The 19792-nt window shown below is 36.5% G+C and overlaps 1 protein-coding gene across 6 annotated transcripts in view; it reads left to right on the top strand.

Annotated features, from left to right (window-relative positions):
- RPS6KA5 (ribosomal protein S6 kinase A5) overlaps positions 1-19792 on the top strand; it is a 137560-nt gene that overhangs the window by 87718 nt on the left and 30050 nt on the right. For all 6 annotated transcript variants that reach the window (XM_016154289.2, XM_016154282.2, XM_036238432.1 and 3 more), the window contains 2 exons: positions 10057-10140; positions 12522-12625. In XM_016154289.2, the coding sequence (XP_016009775.2) occupies positions 10057-10140; positions 12522-12625 (188 nt within the window). The remainder of the gene's footprint in view (positions 1-10056; positions 10141-12521; positions 12626-19792) is intronic.

Here is a 19792-nt window from a genome sequence, read left to right as displayed (position 1 = left end):
GGATGCTTTCATAATATAACATTGAACATTTGATAATTTTTACAACAGAATATTAAAATGAATCTATGTGTAGATAAATAAAACTAGAAGAAAAATGACATTCCTAACTTTTAAAACATAGGTAGCTAAGTTAATTATAACCCACTGCCAGTGGTGGCTGTGCTTAAAAGGAGGTCTGTGGATTTGTGACTGTTTTCTCTTTCCAGAAAATAGAACAATGCAGCCTTTGCACAGAGAGATAATGTTATTCACTAATGAACTTTTCCAACATATAGGAGGCATTTTAGTGTAATGGAAAGAACACCTTTGAAGTTGGAAGGTCTGTTTTGGTTCTCCGTGGCTGTGTGGCATTGGACGAGTCTTACAGTCATCAACCCCACTCAGTCTTAGTTTCTTCATCAATAAAATAATATCTGTCATATCTATTTTATAGGCTTGTCATATGGACACAATGAGCTAATGATCATGAAAGTACTTTAAAGGCGTAAAGCACTATATAAGTATCAATATCTACTCGGAAGAGGTAGTATTCATATTACTGTGAGCAAAATTAAAATATGCAAATGAGAATCTTACATTATTCTCCCTTAATTTTCTTCTTTTTAGGAATATTTTAAAGTATAGTTTTCTCTAATAAATGCCTCGCTAATGACATCATTTGCATACGTATCTCAAGATGCCTGTGTGAGGTTCAGGGTCCATGAAGAGCGTGTCCGCGTTAGGGATCGTGACCAGCTCTCTAAGGCAGCTTTCCTACTTACCTGCTTCCGTTCCTGATTTGTAGTGATGCACGGTCTTGACTCTTCATTTGCATGGGTCCCAAAGAACATATTAGGTCTCTGTAAATAAGTCCTGTCAATCATTTGCCAAAATCAGTGACTCTAGGATAATTTTAGTTCTCTTTAAGGTAAACATTGAGACGGAAGTGTTAGAAAAGTGAGAGGCCTAGAAACCAACCAGAATGTTCTTCTGTTGCCCCAGTTTTTCCTCTACTCAAACAGTATTACACGGTCTTCATATGCTGACACAGTAGCTTCCACCATTTTTTTTTCAAGTTTTTTTCCACCAGATACCAGAGCAGATCCCCTCCATTTGGGCAGGAGGAAGAGGAGGGAGCCAGAGATGGCTTTACCCCAAGGTGTCTGCCGCACAGATCCCTTTTTAACTTTTCTTATGGTAGAAATGATTGGCCCTGGGAAGATCATAATACTATTTATTTTAAGGTGGGTTTAATGTATAAAGTCAATGGGCAGGTTTAATTTAAATTACATCACAGAGCAAGGGGGACAACTTTTGAGAGTCTTTTTACAGAAACTCCTATTATATATTCTGTTTATTGAAATAATGTTAAATACATATAATTTTTATTTACTTGAAAACTATAGCAATCATATTATTCAATGTCAACATAGAGTATATTAACCTAAATAGATTATTTTTATCTACTTTCTAAGATAATGATTTAAAATCATGCTAAGTGAAGGAATTTCAACCCAAAAGGGGAATTTAGCAAAAGCTATCCTGGAATACTGATACTGCATAATTGTGATTGATAAATGTTTATATTTTCCAAATTTCTTTTTATATTTTTATATTATGAAATATTTTAAATGTAATAATAGAGAAAATTATATAACAATCTGCGCCTCCACTATTCACATATGTAGTTATGAACATTATGTGGTCCCCACACCCCCACTCATTGAGCAAATGCTGATTGGATGAACGTCTGCTATGATTTAGGCACTATTCTGTCTAGGTGTGGGACTCTAACAATGAACAAAATAAAATAAAAAATTTTCCCCCTAGATGGGGAAGAAAACAGTAACAAGTAAAGAAGTAAAATAACGTACAGAATTTGTTAAATAGCGGTAAGTTGCAGGAAGTCGAGGACAGTAGGAAAGAGGGATGGGAATAGCAGGGTGAGAAAAGGTTGCACTTTTAAATCAGGTGGTCAGGGAGGACCTCGCCGAGGTGACAGCTGAGTAGAAACATGAAGGGAGTGAGAGCAAGAGCCGTATCTAGGCCGAGGGATCGCCCATGGTAAGGCCTAAGACGGGAAGGTGCCGGCTGTGTGCGGTATGAGGAGAAGGCCCGTGTCACGTTGAGTACGGAGTGACTGCAGGCTGGAGTGGTAAGAAATACGGACTCCTTGCTGGCTGCTTACTGAGGAGGTGGTCCGGGGAGGTAGGTTTGTACAGATCATATAGGACGCTGAGAGCCACTATAAGGACTGTGGCTTCTCCGAGTAAAACGGAGAGCCGTTGGAGAGTTTTGGGTAGAAGTGCGGCATGAAAGGTAATTTTCTTTGCCAAGCATGGTTGTCCTGTAGTGGGACAAGTCTAGGAACATGGAGACCAGTTAGGAAGCTGTCGCATTAATCCCGGCAAGAGATGGCATCCCTTTCCTCTGGTATCCACTAAACTTGTCTGTGTCACAGTTTTTGTTTGTTTGTCTCGTTTGTTGCTTTCAATTTTATATCCCGCATACAAGTGAAATCATAAGAGTCTCAACTTTTTCTGTCTGGCTTATTTCGCTTAGCATGATTATCTCGAGATCCACCGTGCTGTCACAAATGGCAGTATTTCATCTTTTCTTATGGCCGAGTGATGTTTTATTATATATAGATGCCACATCTTCTTTATCCCGTCATCTATCGAAGGACACTTTGGTTGTTTCCATGTCTTGGCCACTGAGAATAGTGCTGCAGTGAACATTGGGGTGCACATATCTTTACGGGTAAACGTTTCCAGATACCCAGCAGCGGAATTGCGGGTCATATGGTAATTCTATTCTTAATTCTTTGAGGAACCTCCATACTGTTTTCCATAGTGGCTGTTTTTAAGTTCTTATTATCAAATTCAGTCAGATTGATTGTATGTTTCTAGGAATTTATCCATTCTAGGTTGTCCAATTTTGGGGGTGTATAATTATTCATAGTAGTCTCTTATAATGTCTCCTCTTTCGTTTCTCTTAATTATTTGAGTCTTCTCTCTTTTTTTCTTAATCTAGCTATGATTCGTCAGTTTAGTTGATCTTTTCAAAAAATTCAACTCTTAATTTTGTTAATTTTTTTCTCTTATATTTCTTTTGTTTCATTTACTTCTGGTCTAACCTTTATTATTTCTTTACTTTAACTTTCGATTTTGTTTTTTTAGTGCTAAGTTGTTGATTTCTCTGAATATTTTTAAATGAAACCTCTTCCCATCTCAATATATTAAGATATTCTCTTTCATTTTCTTTTTTAAATTAGGACTTCGAAATCTTTACTGGGAATTAATTTTTGTATATAAAAGATGAAGTGGGCATCTTATTCTTTTTATGTACATAACTCAGTCGACTGAACTGTTCATTGAGTAGCCAGTTACTCCATTCCCTACTGTCTGAAATGCAGCCTCTCTTATACCAAACTCCTATGCATGCTTGTGAGTCTATTTCTAGCCTTTTTACACATTTTTTTTTGGCTGTTTGTCTTCTCCCTTAGTCGAAACCAAAATTCTTAGGTCTTAATTCTGGAAAGGTGAGATCTTTCTCCTCCTCGCTCTTGCCCTGCCTCTCCTTTCTCCTTCCCCTGACCTTCATTCTCCCTCATCGCTGTCTTCTCTCTTCTCGGTCTTTTGTTTCCCCACATGACTTGTACGCTTAAATTTATAATTTGGAGAGAACCGTAATCTTTAGATATTGAATCTTGTAACCAATGAATTTCTATTTGTTTTGTTGTTTGTTTATGTCCTGAATAATATTTTATAATTTTCTTCATAATGCTTTATGTGTCCATTATTAGGTTTATTTCTGTTAGCTTTATAATTTTTGTTCCTGTTTGCAAAAATTATAATATCTGTTTTTCTTAGAAAGCATAGCAATGTCGGTTTTATCTTGTACATAGCAATGTTGCTGAATTCATTAGTTAACACTAATTTACAGATTCCCTTGGATTTTATAGATGACTATTGTTAAAGAAAAAAATCAGAACCACTATTTGTAAGTCACGATGGCTTTATATGAAATGAATTTGGAGTAGTTTGTATAAGAATCTGAAGGATTCCTCTGAATGCTGTCAGAGTATATGTATTTTTTCTTTTTTCTTTTTTTCCCCCTCTAAGGTGATGTGATTGGCTTTTTAAATACTGATTTAATATTTTAAAAATATTTATAGTTATATTTAGATTATCATTTTCTTCTTGAGTCAATTTTAGTAAGTTATATGTTTACAGAAAATGTTATTTTTTTTAAATTTTGGGGGCATCATATTGTTCATAGAATTTATTTTTTAATCTATTCTGTCATAATTATTTTTAAATTACTAAATATTGATTTGTAACTTTTCTTTTTTTCCTGATCAGTTTGCTGGAGATTTGTTCATTTTATTAGTCTCTTCCGAGAAATAGCTTTTGTCAAGTCTCTAGTTTTTTCTATTTCTTTGATAATGTTCCTTTACAACTTCATTTATCTTACTTTCTGTGAGTTTCTTTCATATTCTTTTTCTAACCATTTGAGTTGGACTCTCAGCTCACTAATATTTAATATTCTTTTTTAACAAAACTTAATTTCTAAGAATAGCTTTATATATATATCTTAAGTTCTGATATATAGCATTTTTACTGTTATCCTAATACTCTGATATTCTTTGTAGTTTTTTGTGGGGGCATGAATTACTTAGAAATGGGTTTTTAAGTTTTCAAATACATAGGATTCGGGGGTTATCTTTTTGTAAATGAACTCTTAATTTTGCTTTCTGTCTGGAGAAGAAATATATATGATTTTATTTCTGTGGTATTTGAGATTTGCTTTGTGACCTCTTACATGGTTAATTTCTGTAAATGTGTCATGTGTACCTGAAAAGACTGTGTATTCTCTGTCGTTAAATATAAAGTTTTGTATATTTTTATGAACATCAGGAAAATCTTCCATAGCTTTCCTAATTTTTTTCCTGCTTGATCAGTCAGTTGTAGAACAGATACGTTAAAATGCCCATGATGATTATGGATTTGTCCATTTCTTCTTGAAGATCTCTTCATTTTTGCTTATATTTTAAGGCTCTTCAAAAAATTTTGAGGATATTTAGGCTTGGAATGGTGTTACTCCCCTAGGGAAATGTTCCTTTTATTATTATGCAATGACCCTACCTAATTTTAATAATCCCTTTTGCCTTAAAGCTTATTTTCCTACTATTAATAAGATACTCCAGCTTTCTGTTGGTTGGTGCTGGTCTGATATATCTTTTTCCATCTTTTTACTTTCAATATTTCTTTGTCATTTGTTTTAGGTGTACCTTTTACAAATAACATATAGCTGGATTTTGTTTTTGATCCAGAGAATTTCTGTCTTTTAACTGATGAGTTAAATCTGTATATTATGATTGCCGATATTATTTATTTTTGTTACCTTACTGTGCGTTTCTCTTTATCATAATTTCACTTTGCTTTTTTCCCCTCCTTTCCTGTCTTCTGTTTAAATGATTAAGGTTTATTTGTTTCATTTCCCATCAATAGTCTAGAAGTGTTATATATATGTTATATATAGGAACAGAAATAGAATATATATTTTTTATGTATATATGTGTATATATATTCTATTTCTACTCTTTTTGTAATTATTACTCTGAAATTTTTAATTTATATGCTGACTTAATAGAGTCCAAAATTAACCATTATGTCTATAATTGTCATGACCACTACAAGAACATTAGAAATGTTTTAACTTCAGTTATCCATCTCATTTTATATATTGTTTTTTATTATTTTAGTCCCACCTTATGTTATATTTCTTCAAATTAATAATTATGATTTATTACTTTTATTTTGTAAGTTTTGTACTTGTTTAGATTTTCTCATGTTTACCTGTTTTTTCCACTATTCTTGCACCTTACTCTTATGAGTTCAGTTTATTTCTGAAGTACATGCTTTTTAGTAAGGATCAGTGACTAGTAAACTCTGTCTTTGTGTTAATATGGCTTCATTTTGCTCTGCATATTTAGAGATTATTTAGCTGGGTACAGCTAGATCTGGGAATGAACTAGTTTTTTTATATCTTTTTATTGTAAAATAAACATACAAAAACAAAAAGCAGAAGTGTGGCTGAGTAAATTATTATAAAGTGGATGCTCTTATAACCACCACTTAAGAAATAGAAATTCTCCACCTGTGAATATACTTTCATTTAATTTGCTTGGGACTCTTGAAACAGTCAGAATAACTTTTTAAAATATATCTTTTATTTTATTTATATAGTTCTATTTGATTCTTTTTCATATATTTATAATCTTCCCTATGCTGCTATATTGTTTTATGAATATTTTCCTTCCTTTATATCTTCTACCTTTTAAAACATAGTCTTTTACTGATTATTCCTCTACTGTCTCAAGTAATCCTTTTTGTTGTATTTATGAAGTCTAGTTTACTAATTTAGTGATTTTGTGTCTTTGGGGCTTTATCTGTGAATCCTGGGCCGGCTAAGTTGTGGGTATTTCTCTATTTCTGTCACCACATTGGACCAGATTTTCTCACTTTCTCATATCTTGGGTGGAGGAAGTAAATTCAGGCCCCAGATCTACAAAAGGCACAAGCCGAGGGCTTTGATTTCACAAGGGGAACATTTGTTTGTTTATTAAGCTAGGGCCCAGACAGAAACAAACCTGTGCCAGTGAGTGAATTTTATTTTTCTAGACTTTGCATTGCATTAAGATTTAGCTTTCTTAGCTGCCAAGGTTTTCTCACACCAGAGAGGTAATTCTAGCCAACCCCATGTGATCTGAGGGCCTCATCTTTCCTCCTTATAAGAGAATCAAAACTGAAGCTTCTGGATTGTTGAGACCTGTAATAATTTACCTTCTTGCCCTCTGTGCAGCCATAGCACACGTAACATGCCCGCCTCACTGGTCGTTGGCACCCTCTTCCTGCCTGGCGTCTAGGAATCTCCCTTCCTCGCGAGCAGTCTTGGAAGATTAGCAATGCATTCCTTCTTTTTTTAAAATCGAACTTTTCTAGATATTTGTTGTGGGAGATTTGTCAAAAGTAGGATGGGAAAAAATTCAGGATGTGGGAAAAAACTTTTCATTGGTAGTTTTACATTTAACTCAAAGTTATCATAAGCAGAGAAGATCAGGATAAAACATCAGCAAATAAAAACTGAGTTAGTTAATCTGGTGTTTATTGAGAAATACCTGAGAGTTGAGCAGTTGAGTTCCTACTTATTATTTTTGCATCGCTCTAGTGTATCGACAGTCTTTGGAAACAAATGACATCATTCTATAGTATTCTGTTTTTAGTATAGTAGTGGTAGTTCCATTTACAAAACATAGTAATTCTCAATCACGGAGAATGTCAAATCCTAGAAAATGTAGCATTCGTACACCCGATGTTAAATGAATCCTGGCAGCAAGTTGCACTCTTATTTTCTGAGTGGGAAAAGGGTTAAATAGGTTCATTGTCTCTCTGATAAAAGCATTCCTATAAAGATATGAACAAATTATAATAAACAATAGTTACAATAGACTTTAACTATGTTTTCCTAGCCTTTTTATATCATAGTTCATAAAACATGACCTTGCAGTCTTTCCTGCCCCCCACCAGACACCTTCCCCTGTCATACCTCCTCGTTTTGTTGTCTTGGTAGAGTTATTTGAAAGGCACTAAAAGTTAGAACCACAAGGAGTAACACTTCCATTGGGGCAGAGGAAGAGGAAGCAGTTAAGAATTGTGAGGGGCTAAAATGGCAATGTTTTAAAAAACCAGAGGTACTTGAGAAGCACTTTGTCTTTGTTTGCTGTTATTCCTCAGTGACTGAAACTACTGATCTTCCCTCACCCCGTCCTTCCCCCCCAAAAAAACCCCAAAACAGAAAAGCTAAAGTGAGTTAAGAGAGAGCTCAAAGGTAAAAGAAATGTCTTCAGGCGCTTGGTGTGGTTCTCAGCTTTGTCTGTCCTGCGGTGAAGGACTGAGCTGCATAGTTGTCTCTGTCAGTAAGACGCGGGAAGGGGTCATGACCATCAGACTATCAATAATATCTGTGTATTCCATACACTTTTTATACTGAACTTATGAGTATATAGTGTTTTGAAAAAGAAAGTGTAGATGTCCTTGACCTTAAATTTGTAAAGTTGAATCGTTGTCTCATACTTAGAAATATACGTATTTTCAAAATGGTTTGTGACATGGAGCTGCCTATAGATGAAAACAAAAATGTATGCTTGCTAAAAAGACTAGTTTTCTAAATAAAAACTTAGAAAGCAAGTCAAAACCCATTATCTTTTTCTCATAAAATAATTTGGAAAAAGTTTTTTTTTCAGTGTACCTGAAAAAAATGTTTCAAAGGTATCTTTTAAGATGAGATCAAATCATAAATACTATGACTTAGTAGTTCTTACATGTTTCTTTATATCAGCTATGCAGTGATTTTTGCTTAGTTTATTGCATTATAAATAGTATATTAACTAAAAGCACTTTAGTTTTATGAAGTTTGGGTTTCTTAAAAAAGTATTTTGTATTATTTCTTTAATAATTCAGTGAATAGATGAATGCTTTCTAACATACACATTGTTTCCTAAGTATGTCTAACAAAACGTTAAAAATTATTCATTACTTCTTATACACAAATTTGTATGGAATAAATTTTATTTAGCTTTAATTTTTCCAGTAGTTTGATATAAAATTAGCATTTGGTACTGAAATGATGAAGTAGAGAGATCACGACATTTGATGTGTGATTTATATTAGCTGTTCAGTAACATTCTGGTAGCTAACAAAAAATTTTTCTGCAGATCTACACATAATTGAATTATTTCTCTTAGTTTCTAGGGGTATAGTCATCTTTCAGTATATGTAGCACACAAAAGATAAATGAATCAAAGACCAAGTTTTTGTTTATATATGTGTGTGTATTACAATTAAGTAGTTTTAATACATTTATTACCACAGTTTTAAATAAATTTGTTACATTTATTGTCTCTGGGCTTAACTTTCAGCCAACAGATTAGGGGACTTCTGCCACTTCTATAACAAGCTAGAGTAGTGTTCTTTATGTTTAAAATATAAATAAAAGGAATAAGAAGATTCCTTTTTAAAAAAATTTTATCTTATTGATAAATAAGAGGAATGCTTATTTTTCCTGAAACTTCTAGCGGAAGAAGAATAAAGTGTAAATTGAAAAGCTTCCTCTAAAATAATTTTGTAAAGTTTTCAAAATTATTTTGGCACCAAAGTTTTTTTGAAAATTTTCAAATCTAGTCATACAAATGTATATTCTCAAAGAGGAATTCTTTATCCCTATTTAATATATCATAATTTAGATATTTACCGTGCTTTGTTACATTGGTATGAGTCATAAGACATGGTCATTTAAAAATTAGTTTTTTAAATTAATTTTCAGGCTGATAAATTAGCCATTTTTAAAATTCTACAAAAGAGAAATAACTGTCTTCAAGAGATAGTTTTTTGTGTTTTTTTTTTTAAAGATAGTTTTGCTCATCACCACTAAACATACCATTAACAGTGCCAAACCTAGACAAGAGAGTAAGGTCGGAAAAAATATTTTTCATGTTTGTGTTCCCTATTTCCCTTTTAGCTTTCGGTCTTCCTTCCTCCTCCAAATTTCTTAGTGTTTTCCTAATCTTTTCTATCTGGAAATAAAGTCACCCACACTAAAGTGTTAGATAGTCCATGTTACCCAGCTAGGACTATTTGCATTTTTACAAAAAAGAATGGTTAAAGAAACTAATAAGTAAAATGTACACCCATCCATCCGTCCATCCATCCATCCTTATATACATACATACACACAGGAAGAGTGAATGTGTGGATTCATGAGTGGTTGGATGGATGCATGGATGAATGATGATGGTGGGGATTCAGGCATGGGAAGTCTTTCTGGCAAGACATTTACCCAGGACTTATATAAGTGATGGTCTGTCCTGGTGAGAAGAGGGTCTGTCACGTAGGTTTTACCATGACTCTGCTTTGCTGTATGAAGTCATCTCAACCACTGACATGGAGTGCGAACTTTCTTTTTTTGTCACCTGTCATACTAACTTGAAATCAAATCCCTTTTTGTTTGTTTAAGGCTGAAAGAGCATATTCCTTTTGTGGAACTATCGAATACATGGCACCAGATATTGTCAGAGGGGGAGATTCGGGACATGACAAGGTATGTTCTATTTTCAGTTCTTGATACATCTCTATAAAATGTATAATAAGAATCCTAGTTAATAACTTGGTACAGTCTCTTCCACAGAGTCCTCTTTCTGGTGTACTACCTTAATTTTTTTCTCTCCTTTGCTTTGTATTATAGTGTCTCCTGTTTTGGAGGAAAAAGATAATAGAAAGGTTAAGGACAGTCTAGATTTCCCCTTTTTTCAGGTTTTATTGATGAGGAAAATGTTTTTGTTTTAAAGAGTAACATTTTATTAAAGGAAACCTCAAAATTGACGAATTCTTGAAATAATAATTTGTGTTATTTCCATTAAAAGAGTCTGTATCTTGAGCAAAGCACCAGTTATAACTCTGTTTAAAACTAAAGTCGTTCTCTTTGTGTTGCGTGGGACCTGCTCTTTGAGGACATGACTGAGCCGCAGTACAATCCAGAGGTGCCTATGAATACATAAACTGTACATCGTCCCTGTCTGAGTCATGCCGAATGATTTTGGACAGGGCTTATTGGCATTATTGTTTTTTGTTAGGAAAAAACACAGAAACATAGCTGACTGTTTCAACTTTAGTTGAAATTTACTTTCTAACATCATAGAAAAGGAATCTTTTATATTTTCTTATTCCCAATTTCTGCTTTTAACTTTGTAGAGATACTGCAGACTTTGCTCATTATCTTTTTAACAGAAATAACCATTGTAACAATCCTTGGAGAAAGAAAAAAATCCTTTTTTAAAGCATTTAAACTTAACCCTCAGTTCGTTTTCCTAAGCCCTTTAAAGAGCTCAGTGTTTTTTCCTCCTCATTTTCCTTTGTGTAAAATGAAGACTATAGAAATGGCTTTCTAAGTAGTTATGTTATAAAATCTAGGTCACATATTTTTTCTTCCTTTATTAAAGGGTACATATTTGTTCAGTTCTTTCTTAACACTTTTGCTTTATTAATAACTTTCTCCAAATAAGGAATGCTGACTGTTTTTTGCTCATCTTCCTCCCTCATCTCCTTTGAAAATTCTACATATGCAGTCCAAATATCTTAAGTGTGGAGAATGTTTGCTAATGACTAGTCATAAGTTTAAAGCCCGTTCTCAAGTTTTTATGACTAGGAATCTGTTTGTAGAGCTGTTACCAATTTAAGAGCATGGTTTCAAATCCAAGAGCAAACCATTTGGAGGGTCTTGACTCGGATGGCAGTAAAACTGCTTGCATAAATAATTGGTTTAGTCAGCTTCAAGGTAGTCTTTGAAACTTTTGGGTAATTGTTAGGAATTTATAACCTAAAATTTGAATTTATCTTCTAAGACCTAATAAAACTTATTTTTAGGAAAGAAAGCCTTATATTACTCCTAGAATTTCTGTATCCCTGAGGTTTAGAATACAGCTAGTCAGTGGGAGTTCACAGGCCACCTTGATGACTTTGAGTTAATTAAAGGAGATAATATATGCCAGGTGCTGGTCACTGTGCCTGGCTCCCACTCTTTGGTGTGTGTGTGATTTCAATCTGCCTGATCCTGTTTTGTATGTCATTATTATGTGTTTTCTTTAAAAGAGCTCTTGGCTCATAAATTTTGCATCATTTCTCTGAAACCTCGACCCTAAAATGAGGAAGCAGAGAGTTTAAAATTTTAGCATCCAGTTAGTATCTTGTTAGTGTGAGCGCGTATATTCAACTGTTATTGGAATTTTGACTTACCTAGTTATAAGAGAACTAACTTTTGGTATATCAGGATTCTTTAAATTATATATAATTGGCTGTGTCCTCAGTTCAGGTAACTGATTTATAAATTAGTTTCCAATTTAGATCACATTTTATTTTATATTATTTTAAATCTCATCAAGCTTCCCACAAATGACAACTCGGATTGATAGGTTCTATAAGAGGAATTGATTTAGATGGTTATGAAAAAATAACATCTTTAGAGGAGATCTTTTTTCATTTTTGTTCTTTGACTTTAAGGAATTTTATAATATTCATTGGACCTAGATAATTAATTAAAATGCTAATTGATACTTTTTTCCTCTATCATAAGTCCAAAGATATCACTTACTTAAAATTTTGAAAATGTATTTTAAATTAAAAAAAAAATTGTAATTAACCAAAGTAAAACCATTACTCATTTAGGAAATAATTTTAAAAATTTTATCCCATTGGCTAAATGTTTAAAATTTAGATTTAAATTATGTTCTGAGGATACCCTGGATATTTGTTCTCTAAATGTCTTTTTTTTGCGTGTACTAATTTAATACTCCTTGCACAGAAGACTATGTACAAAACCCTTTTGTTAAAATAAAATATTTTTTAAATACATAGGTTTAAATGGTGCTTTTTCTTACACAATGTATATTAGTTAATAGTCTATCAAATGAAATTGTTGTTTTGTAGGCAGTTGACTGGTGGAGTTTAGGTGTTCTAATGTACGAATTGCTAACTGGAGCATCTCCTTTCACTGTTGATGGAGAAAAGAATTCCCAAGCTGAGATATCTAGGTAAGACTTGACGAAAAAAATGAATGTATTGTTACTTCAAAAAAACTGATCAAATTTCTGCTATTAGGCTGATGGAAAAAAAAATTAATGGGAATGGACAAAATTATGTTCAAGTGGTTAATTTCTCTTTATGTTCAGGTAGGATGTAGGTATATAAACTTGATATTTCGTTATCATTTATGTGCCCAATTATATCTTGTTTCTTAGGGTTAGTATCATAATTTTTGTGTGTTCTAAAGCACTTCGTCTATTGTCTTAACCTAGTAAGTATATTGAAAAGTATTCAATGGGCATTTCCCACAATTTCTTTGTGACTTTAACATAAACAGTGATGTTTTTCAACTCATGGATATAGGCTCAATAGAAACAAATATCGTAAATCACTCTCTTATAGGTTATCGTAACATTATTCTGTTCCTTGCCTTTAGAGCAGCTATCACAATTGCAGTGCTCCATTTTTGTTTCTAATTATTTGATCGATGTCTGTCTGTCCCACTAGATTGTAAGCTCCGTGAGAGCAAGGGGCGCGTCTGGCTTTCATTCTCCGCGTCCTATGCCAGGTGCTTTACTACGCAGAGTTCAATAAATATTTTTGGAATGAAATGAGTTAATAAGCAAACAGCGATAAGACATTATACTAATTACTAGTTATGTTTTTGTCCCATTTTCACTTGAATTTTATAACTTTGAGAACAGATTTGACATTAAAAATTAAAATTGAGACTTCCATGACTTACCAAAATGGAATAACCAGAATCGGATTTACTTTCCGGCCTGAAACAATTTTTAAAATGGGCAAAATATATGAAACAACAGTGTTGAAGACACTGAACATCTAGCAGTGAAGCACAGCGAACACCGAGATGGAAAAGGCACGCGGCGAGCCCCGTGACGGCCCAGCTCTCTGCCGTGAGAGCGTGTGCGGGCCACAGCACAGGGAGGGCCAACCCAGGCAGGGCCAAGGCAGAACCAGGCGTCCAGGGAGACCGGGGCAGCTGGAGTTTGAGGGCAGAGTGTTGGAGAGGAGAAAGCCGCAGAGAGGGAAAGAGAATGAGGGAAAGAGAGGAGAAGTTCAGAGAAGTTCAGGTGTTTAGAAGAAATTGACAGCTGGGTCTAAAATTCATAGAGAAATGCAGAGGACCTAGAATAGCCAATCACCTTTGAAGAAGTAGGCCAAAGTTGATTTCAAGACTCACAAAGTACAATAATTAAGACACCGTGATGGTGTTCCTGTCAAGACAGACAAATCGTCAATAAAATAGAAACCACACAGATATAAGCAACTGATTTTTTTTTTTTTAACAAAGTTGCAAAGTTAATTTGATGGAGAAAAGATAGTCTTTTCAACAAATGATGCTGAAACTATTGGCTATCATATAGGGGGAAATAATGATATCTATATCATTATGTCATTCTATAAAGATTTTGCAACATATAGAAAAAATAACTAAAAATAGCTCATAGGCCTAAAAGTAAAACCTAAAACTTGAAAATTTCTGGAAGAAACAAAATCTTTGTGACCTTGACTTAAGTAAAGCTTTCTTAGATACAGCACAAAAAGTGCAGTCTATAAAAGCAAGCATCGATAAATTGTACTTCATCGATATTTCACTCTTTGGAAGAAACTGTCAAGAAAATGGAAAGACAGGACACAGGCTGGGCTAAAATTATAAATCATACCTGATAGAGAACTTATATCTGGAATTTGTAAAGAACTCTCAAAACTCAAGGGGAAATAAACCTCTATTTTTAAAAATGGGCAAAAAATTTGAACAGGCAGTTCACCAAAGAAGATCTACGAGTGGCAGATAATCACAAGAAAAGATGACCAACATCATTAATCTTTAGGGAAACACAAATTAAACCACAATGAGATACCACTATATACTTACTGGAATGGCTAAAAATAGATTGACATTGGGTTCTCCAGAGAAGCAGAATTAATGTGTATATATATATGGAATCAGCTCACAGGATGATGGAGGCTGAGAAATCCCACGATCTGCTGTCTGCAAGCTGGAGACCCAGGAAAGCTAGTGGATCCGAAGGCCTGAGAGCAAGAGGAGCCACTGGTGTAAATCTCCGTCCTAGGGCAGAAGACGTCTTGTGTTAAACAGGAAGAGACTGAATCCTCCCTTCCTCTGCTCTTTTATTTTCTGTTCAAGCCCTAAAGGAATTGGATGGTGCCCACCCACATTGGGGAGGAGATTCAAATGCTAATCTCATGAGAAAACACCCTCATAGACCCAGAAATGCTGTTTAATTTTGGCAAGCTGTGGCCCAGTCACATGACACTTAAAAATTAATCATCACAAGTTTACCCCTTGTCAACTTTACAGCCATACACATCTCCTTTAACCATACTTAATATCCAAATAAAGACAATAACAAGGTCATAATTCCGTGGAGAACATGGTAAAACCTGTGAATTCCAGAGCATGGTCCCATTCCTGTACTTCATTTGTGAACTGAGGTCTTTGATCAGAAGCAGTGATGTGTGGAATACCAAGATGGTGGATAAGGCATTCTGTAAATCCACAGATGGTAATTGTGGCAGAAGCATTGCATGCAGGGAAAGCAAATCCATATCCACAGTAGCTAGAATGGAACACCGCCCCTTCCAGTGTAGTCAGGTAGCTGGCTGATCACCCTGGAGATTGGCGCTGTATGGGGCACTCGGTGTTGGTCTTTGTTGCTGGGAGATTGAGCCCTCAGCAGTGGCGATAGCCAGGTCAGCCCCGATGAGTTAGAAGTCCATGTGTAACCTCCCCTCCCGTCACCATGGCATTTTGTTCATGAGCCCACTAGGTGGTGATGGGGTTAACTAAAGAAGCCAACTGATATCCACAGAACAGCTCATTCTGTCCACTTCGTTATTAAAGTCCTCTTCTGCTGAGCTCACCCTTTGACGAGCATTCATATGGGACACGAATATTTCACATCATTTTTCTGCTTATTCAGAGAGGTCCATCCACATACCTCTTCCCCAGATATCTTTGTCAATTAGACTTCCTTGTCACGAGTTTTTTCAATCGTATTCCTTCCAAGTCCGTCAAACATTGGCCACTGCCCATTAATTGGTATAAAATCACACAACTGGCCTTCTCTCCCTCCAAGCCACATAAATAGCCTGGTGCACTGCTCAGAGTTCTGCCCACTGGAAAGATTGCCCTTCCCTACTGTCCTTCAAGGATGTCCCAGAAAGGAGCTGTAGTGCTACAGCTGTCCACTGCCAGATAGTACCCGCATTATCATACAGAACCACCTGTAACCTGTCCTGAGCCTTCTCATCTGTCAGCTATTATAGGGAGCTGCCCCTGAGGTCAGAGATGCAGGCTGGGAGACAGAAGGCAGTGTAGCAGGAGTGGAGACCATGGACATTCGGCCACTTCTTCATGTAATTGACTTGTGCCTTCGGGGCCTGCTGAGGCCCAGTCATGCATACCACTTCCATTTGATGATGGGATGTTGCTGTGCACTCCCAACTTCATGGCTTCCTGCAACAGATAACACCCAATTTATGATGGGCGTTTCAGGCCGTATGTAACTCGGGGGCCCATATGTTAAGTGGTCACTAGCTGTTTCTCAAAAGGAGTGTCATTATCTGCGGAAGATGGTAGGGTTTTGCTCCAAAATTCTAGGGACCTGTGCTGCAGTTCACTTATCAGGGCCTGCCAAGGCTCTAAATAGCATCCCTCTCTGCTCCTGTCACCTCAGGCACCATCGAATCTGCTGGGTCATATGGCCCAAGTGGCAGAGCAGCTTGAACAGCAGCCTGGACTCGACGCAGAGCCTTCTCTTGTTCTGGGCCTCTCACCAGCAGCTTTCGGGTTACTTGGTAAATGGGCCGGAGTAACGCACCCAAATGAGAAATATGTCGCCTCCAAAATCCAAAGAGGCCCACCAGGCATTGTGCCTATTTTTTGGTTGTAGGAAGGGTCAGATGCAACAATTTACCCTTCACCTTAGAAGAGAGATCTTGCCATTGTCCCACACCAGTGGACCCCTAGAAATCACTAAGATAGAAGGCCCCTAAGTTTTAGTCAGATTTATTTTCCACCCTTGGACACACAAATGTCTTACCAGTAAGTCTAGACTACTTGCTCACTAGGTCCAATCAGCATAAAGTCAGCAATATAACGGACCAATGTGACGTCTTATGGTAAGGAAAGGTGTTCAGGATCCTTGCAAAGGAAATAATGACGGATAGTTAGAGAGTTGGTATGCCCCCTTGGTCGGAAAGTGAAAGGACATCGCTGGCCTTGCTAGCTGAAAGCAACTCCTTTCGGTGGGCCTTATGGACAGAGACGGAGAAAGAGGCATATGCCAGATCAAGAGCTGCATACTGGGTACCGAGGGATGTCTTAATATGTTCACGCGGTGAAACCACACCTGAACTGCAGCTGCGACTGGAGTTACCACCTGGTCGAAACTTAGAATAGTCCACTGTCATTCTCCAAGGTGGATCTGTCTTCTGCGCAGGCCAGACGGGCGAGTCGAATCACCACTCCTACGTCTTCCGAGCCCTTGGCGATGGCACTAATCTCGGCACTCCCTCAGGAATGCAGTGTTGCTTTCGGTTTACTGTTTTTCTAGGTAGAGGCAGTTCCCGTGGCTTCCACGTGGCCTTTCCAACCGTTATTGCCCTCACTCCATAGGTCAGGGAACCAGTGTGAGGGTTCTGCCAGCTGCTGAGTATGTCTGTTCCAATGATGCATTCTGGAACTGTGCAATAACCCAAGGATGAGTTCAGGGACCCACTGAATCCACTGTGTGATGGACCCAAGCTAAAACCCCATTGATCACCTGACCTCTACAAGCCCCTACTCTGATTGGTGGGCCCCAGTGATGTTTTAGGTCTTCCGAATTTGGGTCAGTTCAGAACCAGTGTCCCGTAGTTCTTGAAGGATCTGATTGTTTCCTTTTCCCCAGTAAACAGTTACTCTGGCAGAAGGCTGTGAGTCTCTCTAGGGAAGGCTGGAAGAAAGATTAAAGTATAAATCTTTAGGGTCCTTCCTCAAATTAACCCACTCTCCCCTTCATTCAAGAAATTCTGGGTGTGTAAATTAGCTCAAGTGAGGGAAGAGACTGAGGGATCCAGATTGATGACAAAGGGACACAAGGAAACTTTGGAGGGTGGTGAGTCTGTTTATTATCTTGATTGTGGTGGTTCCCAGGTATAAATATATCTCAAAATTTACCAAGTTGTATACTTTGTAGTTTATTGAATATCAGTTTTACTTCAGTTTTAAAAATTTAATGAATCTTTTACAGGAGAGATTAGGAAGTAAATAAATTCTCGCTATTCCAGCTATTTAATACTGAAGCTAAGTGATCAAGCATATTTCTTGTTAAAATTATAGTTAAAGTCATGCCCATTTCTAAAAATTCTCAATATGACTTGGCTTATTTTAAATAGGCTTTTCGACAGTTCAAAAATGTTTCAGAATTATAGAAAACCTTGGCCATAGTCTTCAGAATTTGGGTACCCTTGCAAAGTCATACTTGTCACGGTGACAGGTACAAAGAGTGGCCTTCACCTGATGACATTAAATAGTGGCTCCTCTGACTAAGTCCCCTCATTCTGATCCCACAGACTCAAGCAATCTTAGTTTCTTTTCTACCCCAGGTCTGCCTGCAGAGAGACGGTATATTGCTGGCTCTGAAGGCAGGAACATTCTGAGCCAAGTAGTGTTCAGATTCAAATCGCTTTTATTGCCTTCACACCAATCAGTTGGCATTCAGAGAGAGAAAGAGAGCTTGAATCAGATTTCTAAAATCTTAAAACTGAAGCAGATTTTCCAAGAATTTAAATAGGATTTTTTCCCCTTTAATCAGTTATCCACTTTTTCCTATTGTATTTTGTTTAAAGCTTAGTGTTAACTTAGGATGCCATAGATTTTTGTGGGATATTTTTTGTTCCTAAAATTTACAAGCAGTGTCATGACTGGATTATCTTACATTACCTTTTCCTTTCAAGATAATCATTCTGATTATCTTTCATGGTAAAATCTTGCATAGTCTGTTTTTTTTAAAAACGTGCACCATTAAGATGAATGTATCATTTCTTGTCCCCAAATAGCTTAATTATTAACCAAGCCTTTTTGTCATCATTGAATTCTTCCATTCCTTAATTACTGTCACCTTCCCCAAATTCTGCATCCTTTTTTTTACTTCTTAAGATGCTTCAAAATAATGTATATCCCAAGTTATCTGCCTGTCCCTTGTTGTCTACAGGTAGCCAAAAGTCAGAACAGAACCATTTTTCTGGCACATCCGATTTCACAGTAAAAGAATTGAGAGTGAGAACAAAACTTTCTCAGTGACATAAGACTCCCTTCATCAGGGTCCCTGACAGTCCTCTCCTTTCTGAGTCCCGTCGATGAGCAGAAGACACTGTTAGACGGTTTTCAGGGAAGCCCTTCCCATTATTGAACGACTTCAGTCGTACAGCAGTTTCCCGCCCCCCTTTACATAAGCTGAAGTTCACGTCCTCTGAGTTCTGCATGTCGGTGCTGGTTGTACTGTCTAAAGAACATGGGAAAGTTCTGTTGTTTTTTTCTGGACGTTGGTGTAGGTATTCGAAGATAATTTACTAGAGTATCCCTTTTTGGTTCACTTAGTTATTCACTCGGCATCACTTCCTCACATCTTGGTACCGTTTTGGAAAAATACTGAATTGTCAACATTAGAGATCTGAGTGATTTCTCTTTAGCTTTTCTGTGTGTCTATTGCGTACAGAGTGTGCGCTCCTTAGTGATGTGTCTCTGCTAGCTTTTAGTGCCTTTCCGTGTAGAACATCGTCTTTTAGGGAGCACGTTACTGCTGCACAGGGGGCGACCACCCAGCCAGGGGCATCTCTACCAGCTGTCCTGCCGCCCCTCCGGGAAGGAGCCCTTTACGTGGCGGGGCTTTGTTCACCATGATGATTGAATATATCCTCACCTAGGGGTCAGGACACAGGTTCCGTTCTCAGCTCTCCCACCATCTGTGACATGGCCGTTTGTCTCTCTTTCTCTGTCTTTGAAATGTAAAAAAATATTTGCCAAGAGATGTTTATTTGATATTTCCTTATCCATCAACAAAATATGTTTCTTACTGTGTTTCATTTTACTACTATAAACATAAATTCAGGTCTAAGTGTTATCAAAATAAAGATATTAAACA

The sequence above is a fragment of the Rousettus aegyptiacus genome, unplaced genomic scaffold, assembly GCF_014176215.1.
Source record: "Rousettus aegyptiacus isolate mRouAeg1 unplaced genomic scaffold, mRouAeg1.p scaffold_m13_p_3, whole genome shotgun sequence".
Taxonomy (NCBI): Eukaryota; Metazoa; Chordata; class Mammalia; order Chiroptera; family Pteropodidae; genus Rousettus; species Rousettus aegyptiacus.
This window is presented reverse-complemented; position numbering and strand designations above follow the sequence as displayed.